General features: G+C 44.6%; 1 protein-coding gene across 1 annotated transcript; it reads right to left on the bottom strand.

Annotated features, from left to right (window-relative positions):
• Positions 1–651: 651 nt before the first annotated feature.
• Positions 652–7128, bottom strand: LOC147527335 (uncharacterized). The gene is made up of 4 exons (XM_086624316.1): positions 7084–7128; positions 4932–4977; positions 1877–2086; positions 652–1046 (listed from the first exon to the last, which is right to left on the bottom strand). The coding sequence occupies exons 1-4, from the start codon at positions 7126–7128 to the stop codon at positions 652–654; spliced, it is 696 nt and encodes a 231-aa protein (XP_086480442.1).
• Between the last annotated feature and the right edge of the window lie 1316 nt (positions 7129–8444).

The raw sequence follows: 8444 nt of genomic DNA, 5'->3' as shown, positions 1-8444 counted from the left end.
CCCCCACCCACTGCCCATAATAAGTCTCAATCTCCTGTCTCTCTCTCCAAAGCTTCAGGGAAAGTTTCTGGCCTTTGGTCTAAACACTTGATTTATCCTGTTTTGGGTTTGGGAAACAGCTAAATTTCTTTTAGAAGTTGGCTGTCAGTCCTCGTCTACATGTCTCATCCTGACACAACGACACCGAGGAGACCACTGCCTTTGCTCCCCTGCTCCCAGGTGCCACTGGCACCTGCTCAGGGATGGGGGATTTGACCCCTTGGTTTTGGATTCACCATGAGTCACCCTAAATACCTTTCCACCACAGCCATATCACCTACTAAGTAGTGATGGAAAAGTTGGCAAATTCCAGTGCAAATTGCCTTTGTTTTGGTCAGGTACTCCATATTTTTCCCTACGTTAGTAGATAAAGAATGACTTAGCACACTTCATAGAAATAGTAATTTTCTGTCCATCCTCATCAATGGTCCAGGTGAAAATCAAAGCTTTTCTAGATGCATCTTTCCACCCATAATTTAATAAAATAGATCTGAGACTCAGAGCTACCCATAAGCTCTTTGCTGAGTGCTATTTACCATCAGTACCAAGTCACTACACCACCCAGATGTCCTTTAAGCTATTGCTCTGTACGTGTGGGCAGGTCATAAGCATCTATTCAGTCTCTATTCCAGGAGCCTCTTCCAGCACCAAGCCAGCTAACTGGGCCATCTCCCTCAACACACTCCTGGCAGCTTCATCATACTGCTCTGAGAGCTGCTTGGCCAGGCTGATTTTTTGGATGTTCTCTCTCAGGTTACCTTCTAGCCGTACCTGGTCCAGATACTCTGGGTTTGTGGTTTTGATCATCTCCTCCAGCTGAGCCTGGCTCTGAAGCGTCGAGCAGATCATTTCCTGGAGTACAGTTTTTCTAGCGAGGACACGCTTTGTGGAACGACTCAGCTCCCCCACCTGCTGCTGGACCAACTTCAGTTTGTCAGGCACTTCCTTCTCCATTACAATGAGTGAAAAACTATAGCCCTCCATGTGGACCTGCACCTTGTAGGCACCTGAAAGGACAAAACATCCTCTGTCTTGTGACTTGCATCTGGTTGGAGGTCAACAAAGGGATGTCTAAACGCTTTTGTTTCTGCAAAACTAAATGCATGATGCAATAGCTCTCCGGTGACTGACTGAAAAGCATCCATAAAATAAGCTTGTTTCCAGTTTCCTTATCACTCTGTGTGTGTGTGCTATATAATAGAGGTGTTTGCCAGTAGCAACCCAACAGGCTCATACAGAACTTCCTTAAGGACTTTCTTAAGCACACGGGGCCAAAATCATCCCTGATACAGCTGCTCTGGCTTCCCTCCCGTGAAATCAATAGTCTTTCCACCTGGCTAAATTTGAACTATCTTTTCTGTTTGTTCATTTAGTGAAAAGCACAGGGTATTGGGTGAGTCTTTTCAGAAAAGTCTATTGCAAATCCATCCTAATCTTCCATTAGACACCTCATTGTTCTCCTGATCAGGTCCCACCAAGCTTCGGGGCCGGTTCTGCAGTATCACGAGGGTGGATGTCACAGGGCAGGGCTGGAGTTAGTGCCACGTGAAGTAGCACTAGAAAAGCCAAATCTCATGACGTGTTTTCAAGATCAGTCAGCCCAGTAGGAAACGCTGTATTGTGTCATAAAGCAGAAAAAAGCTATAAAAGTGGCCAGAATCCCCAGGAAATGTGAAATCTATACTGTGCCATACAGCATGGGAAGTAGCAATGATGGGGGCTCTGAGTGGGCTACGGACACAGCTCCTGCGACACGGCAGCACCTGTGAGAATGCTGTTAATTGACACAATCCTGATTATTTTAATGTCGGCTTCAGTCAGTTCTGTGCCAGCCTACCGTGCTCGCGCCGCGCAGCATCTATGCAGGCTGCAAGACCAGCAGTGGGAGCGCAGCCAGACACCTCTTTCAGTTTTTGGGCAGCCTTCATCATGGCAGAGTGGTCATCGTGCTGCTCGTTGAAAGCGTCGGCGATACGGGAGAACTGGGTGTCAATGGTACCAACATTTACCAGCTTCATCATGAGGATCCCCTCCTTATTGAAGACCCCTGGGAAATTAAAAACCCAAAGGAATTTCAGAGTTAGCAGCAAAATATATCAAGCAGGGACTTGGGGAAGGGATGAAGGACAGTGAAAACGTGTTTGAAATGAGCACGGGACCCTGACTTGGATGCTGTGATCAGCTACAGATGCTTTGTTTGGCTTTGGGAGTTGTTACCTGAAATCAAAACTTTACCAAAGGAAGGATAGATTCTGAGCAACTTCTAAAACAGCCATTTGGAGCAGGAGTGGGAGGGAGCCCTGAAATGGTTGAAACAATCCATATTAATAATTTCCAAAGTATAACAAAAATTGCAATGACTTTTTAGTTTGAAAAGCAAATTGACTATTGAATCATTCCTCACACTCTCTGCAAGTTTCGGAAATGCCATATAGTCCAAGAACTCTCCAGAGTTAGCAGAAACACATCATGTGTGATCAGATCTGAGATGAGATCACGGTGAAAAGCTCTTCAAAGCAGAAAATGTGATATTGCTACACCAGACCCTTCAGAGGGAAGAACCCCTCGGTGTGGAGTTGTGGATTATGTGGCCTCCACAAGGCTCTTCCTTTGCCAGGAAGAAAAAAAGACAGTGGTTTTTACACTTTGTGGCTAAAAATCAACTTGGTTCCACTGAAATTGGATAAAATACTCTGATTTACAGTAGCAGAGGATCTCGTTCTGTAATTTTTCATACCTCCAGTAGATTGAAGTTTTTCTCCACTAACCAAATCCTTCTGTCTTATACAAAGGGAATATATTGGCCAAAAGTTTCAAATCCTCTTAGAGCATGCTCAGTTCACAACAATTTGAATCAGAAGTTGACATTCAAATCCCTTAGGCAGCTTTAGAAATTGCAAAGCAGTTGCACCACTGGAGCCCTAATTAAAAGCTCAGTTATCCAACTGGAAATCAGACCACTGGTTCCATGACAGCACTCCTAGACCATAGTTTGTTTTACAAACCTGCAGAAACCTAATTGCATCTCCTGCGCAATGGAACACATGATCCATTTGCTAGCAATATTTCCAACAAATGTCAGAGAGGTTTGTTTTTTTATAGAAGGAAAACTTCAGTCTCAGTTTTAAACAATAAAAACTGTTTTAGTAAGTTTCCCTGTTGCCAAATTAATGCTGAGTGTGCTTTGCTTTGCTTCTCTGTTTTGCTTTTATGTGTCTAAGTTTCCTAAAAAAAAAAAAATAAAAAAGAGGAGCAGGGAGGGAACATGGGTTTTTTTCCAATAAAGTGATGGATCCTGATGATAAATAGAAATGAAGAATCTGTTCTCTGGGGTGCCACAGAAGATCGAGATGTTCCTTCAGATTTATAACACTATGAGAGAAGGAAAAATAACTTTCTATCAAATTCTGTCTAGTTCCATAAAAGTTAGAGTAGAGCCAATGAACAAATAAATATCTCATTAGACTACCCTGAAGTGTATTATGTGGAACCAATTTAAGGAAAATTCAGAGCAAAGTCTGAGCTAATTATTGATCCCATAGCCTACCCTCTTCAGCACTGGTTCTTGGCTCCCTTCCCACTAAACAGCTAGGACAGGTCTTTGACAGAAACATGAGTTGTTAAGAAAATTAAAATATTCAAATAAAATGCCCTCTTTTCAGGAGAAAACCAGACTTCTATTTAAAAAAAATATGTCCTGAAAAACATTGAAGGTTTTTGTCTTTACTGAGAGCTAAGACATTTCATCAAAGGCCTAAAAGAGTCCTGTTTAGAAAGTCTATCTCAATGTTTCTTAGAAAGGTATTGTTTCATCTGTCTCCTTTTTAGTCTGTGAGTGGCTGTTATGGGCACTCATCCCCTCCCAGTGAGATGGGAGGCTGGGGCTCACTGGGAGGGATGCAGTGAGATAAGATGAGTTGGCCCATGTAGGAAAATTGTGCTTTAATTCATCCAAACTGCAGCTCCCACAAACTGAAAAATACTAGCCTTTAATTTTTGTCCACAAGTTGAAATTTCGTCAGTTTTTTGGTTCAGCCAATTAAAGCTGGTTCCTTTTATTTCCCCTTCTGTGACTCCCACCAAAACTTTGGTTATTTGGAGCCTCGGGAACATTTTACATGAGTGCATGGCACGGAGCTGGACTTGTGTTGTGTCTTGTGCTGGGGAAATTATGACTAAATTAGCATTACAAGTGGAAACTGTCCTTGCACACTCCTTTAAGTGAACCTTCACACTGATGTGCAGCATAGTAAAGTCAGAACATCCAACTGGGGCTGGAAAAAATGTCCTAATTTGTTATATACTTTTTGCTCACACGATATTTTGATCTTAGAAACTGGAGTTTCTATGTCACACAAATAATCCACTGCACATTCTGTAAATAATCCATTGCACGTCCTGCAGCTTCAACACTTTTTTAGTCCGCGCTTCTTGTGAACAAGCTATTTTGGGGGACCCTTGAATTTTCCTTCATTTCTACTGAATTTAGTGTTTTTCGCTTCCTGTCCTGAATTGTCCCAACGTGGATACCCATTAGCAGCCCTGCAGTGACTTTCAGAAACCCTTGGCAGCTTGCAGAGCAGTTAGGTTTCTTCGGGATGAAAAGCACCGTACAAATGTGAGGTCATTTACCATTTCACGTGCTCTTTTACAACTGCACGTTTCCAGTCCCTGGCAGGGGGTCTGCACCGCTATTTTTTGGTTTTACCCACGGCAGAAAGCAGGGTGCTGCCAATCTGTGTAGGGGCATTTCTTGTGTATCTCTGTAGGATTTCAGCGTTGGAGCATTTCTGGATGAGTACCAGAATTTACTAATTATCACTTTAACCACTATCCACAAAGAAGAGGGCGAGGGGTGAAACGTCCAAAGAAAATAGTTAAAATCTTATTACCAATGTTTCGACAGGGCTGCCTTGTGTTTACAGGAAGGGGCTCCCGCTGTGAAAGAAAAAGAACGTTACGATGTCTTTTTCAAACAGAGGAGGAATCAGCTTTCTTTACACAACCGTTTTCTGGATGTATATTCTCCAGAGGGAAACGCTGCTCTATGGGAGAAAGGGACTCTTGAGCAGAGCAGGGTAGCAGGAGGGTTCGGATGGATCGGACCCGGCTGCCGTACAGCTGGACCCAACCACCTCATGCCCTGCATTAAGTCATAACTCGCTGGACCACACGTTCAGAAAGTCTATGAACCATGCGACCCGAAGAAAGGAAAACTTTACACCAAAATACTGGCTAAAGCTCGGATTTGGAAAGTTCTGAGTAGGGCACGATGCCGGCTTCTCTCACCTCTCCCACCAGAGTCTGTACAACTTTCCCTACGTCTTTTGCAGCTCCACCAGCAGAAACCTTGTCATCTCCGAGCCAACATCCAAATGCTTTCCTAACGCCTGGCTACCTTGGAGAAAAGGTGATGCTGGAGCCCCGCGAAGCAATCAGAGGTAATCCACCAGGTGATGCCTGATGGTGTGCTGGCACCAAACTCTCTCCCTGATCCTCGGTTAAATGGAGAAGGCCTTTTCTGGTTTCAGCCTCCGTTACATGTCCTGGTATTACCACCAGAAGTTGTTACCTGCCTATCGTCACTACACCGCACACTTCATAACTCCCTGCACCAAATCCTACCTCCCGCTTCCCAGCCTGTCCTGGGACAAAATGCTGGAAAAAGCATTTGCCAGTCAGTTCAGGAAGTCTTTAAAAATCAAAAAAAGAAAGGTTCAAGAAAGTAGAACTTTTTCTATCCTCTCAGTGCCTACATTTCTGGGTTGGTTTTTGGTTTTTTTTTTTCATTGGAAGCTGAGGACACTAACTCTATCTGGCAGCGAGAACTGTTCAACTCAAATACTGAACAGTATCTGATTCTGAGAACTACAGATCAAATCCTGCAGAAAAACTTTACCTGTTCGCTTGACAACTGTGAAATTTCAGGGTTTTATACACAAAATTCAAAACATCTAAAGTAGCAGCTATATTCAGATCAAAAAGGTGGATTGTGACAGCGCACTAATAGGCAAGCATGACAGCAACTTAAAAATAGTAGTTTTGGCTTTACCTCTTTATTGGAAAATCAATGAATAATCAGCAATTATGTTTGTCTTAGGAATGCTGTATGTGTTAACATATCAGATGAGTAGGTCAGTGTTAAAAACTATATAGTTTGGAACATGTTCTCCCTCAAAAAAATAATGTAAAAATTGCTTTTTTATGTATGAAGAAAGGAGACCAGAGAAAACTTGTTTACCATCTCATAGCAATAGTAATTCATAAATTATTTTTACTCTGTGGTACAGCTGTAACATGGCTCCTGCCCCACAGGATTTACCAGGCCAGCTACTCTCTGAAATCCCCTGGAAAATGAATATATTTACATAAAATTATAAAACAATTCAGTGTAATCCCTAAATGCACGTATCGCACAGCACCCACCTTGCACGCGCAGCAGTATGTTCCCTGTCTCACCTGCATGGGTGGCAAGAGTGGCCACCACAGCACGTGTCACCTTCGCCCACACTGACCCTGAGCTGAGATGACAGGACAGCAAGGGACCATTTACTGCCTCCTGAACCCTTGGGCAGACCCCCAGAGCAGGATCGGACCCCTCTGGGTAAGAGCAGGGGCCAGCTTGCTTTGCAAGACGCGTTACGAAATCTTTGTAGAAGATCTGCAGGAGATGGGGGCTGATGGAGCTGGAGGGTGGTTGGAGGTGGGACGTGAAAGAAACCCACCCATGGGATGGACCAGGGCTCGGTCGGCACACGGGGCACAGCTCTGCTGCCTCGATTCCTCCCACCGAGGGGTGCTGGTATATCCAGGTGTCTTTGCATCGGGGCAACCTCACCCCACCCCTGCCCTGACGTGGGAGATGCCTGAGCCCCTCTCGTCCCACCAGCTGAGCCACGTGTGCAGAAGGGCCGGTCCTTCTCTCAACACTACAACTCCATAACAGATCTTGATAAAAAAAGGAGTCCAAAACTCCTTCTCCTCCCCTTCCACCCTATGCCCTTCCTGCGTGGTTGATGGCAAGAGGGGAAGCTGCTTTCTTACCTCTTCTGAAGTAGCTGAGAGACAGCAACAGCAAAGGATGGGCATGTTAATTTAAAAAAAAAAAAAAAAAAAGCCCAGAAAAGGAGGATGTCAGAGTAAAACGTCTTACTAGGACCTTTAAAAAGCCTTCTCGCAGCGCAGGAAAACAACAGCGACCCAATTGCAAAACAACTGCAGCCCAAATATAGTCAGGACTTCAGGTCATGGCATGTCCAGGGACCTCCCACTGCAAAGGCTCCCTTGCCCAAATATTCCCTGACAACATTTCTTTTTAGATCTGCAGTTTTGCTTTCGGCAATGCAATGGCCTCTGACAAGTCGCCTTCTGTCCCTGTGCAAACAAACTTGGGATTATCAAACAAATACTTTGCTCTGGATTTCCTCCCGGCATTCCCTCACGGTCCTTCCGGCACGGGGAGAGGCGAAGGGCAATCCAGAGCAGTGCCAACACCGGAACAAACTGGGCCAGCCCTGGGGACAGCTGGGGACAAAAAAAAACCTTCCCTGCACGCCGAGTGAGCATCACCGTGAAAACATGGGGCTGCACCTACCACAGGATCTTCTATTGTGCCAATAAACCCGGCAGATTCGGACTGGATGTTGATATTTTAAGCAATGCCCACCTTTGATTCTCGTGACTGCTCTTCCTGAACGACATGTTGCGGGAGGAAGATGATCCTGCACAACCTCTCTGACACTGCGTTCCAACACACGTTGTCTCTATTCTCCGTGGACTCAATTTTTGTGAGCGTTTCTCAGTCCGTCCTGCACGTGCAGATTGGGCAATTTGTTATATATTCATTAAACTGGACAAAATTCAGCCTTCCCACTGCAGACTATGAGTAAACTGGTGTTTATTCTACACCAACAACATGGGGAGCTTAGCACGCCTGAATAGCTCAATTTGTCAGTGTAGTGACTTGCAGCAGCAGTGCTAGAGCTCAGGTCCTCTTTGAGGCAAAGCAAAAGCCAGAGAGATGGGCATCTCCCTCCAGGCTCTCAAAGAAGCCTTTGATTTTTGGAGGGCTGCTCTAACACGGTCAGACAATCGGTTTCCAGCCAATAAAAGGCAGAGACACAGATTCATAAAAACTTTCTGCGTCCCATAAAATGTGAAATGCAATTTCTGAATTAGAAATTCAGATCTTCCACATACTTGCCCGAATGGAAATGGAGACTCCAACTTGCTTATTACTAACCACGATGTGCTGGGTTGGTTTTGATTTTTCTTCCCCCAAACCCCCTTCCCACTCCTGCTATGACATCTTTTCTCTTTTTCATACCAGCCTTTCAACCACGAATCCCAAGTCATAGTCAGGTTTGTGTTTCAGTCTCAGGTCTCCTGCCCATTCTCTTACTCAT

This window comes from Tauraco erythrolophus, chromosome 20, assembly GCF_009769465.1.
Source record: "Tauraco erythrolophus isolate bTauEry1 chromosome 20, bTauEry1.pri, whole genome shotgun sequence".
Classification (NCBI taxonomy): Eukaryota; Metazoa; Chordata; class Aves; order Musophagiformes; family Musophagidae; genus Tauraco; species Tauraco erythrolophus.
The sequence above is the reverse complement of the archived record's forward strand: the minus strand, read 5'-3'. Positions and strand labels throughout refer to the sequence as shown.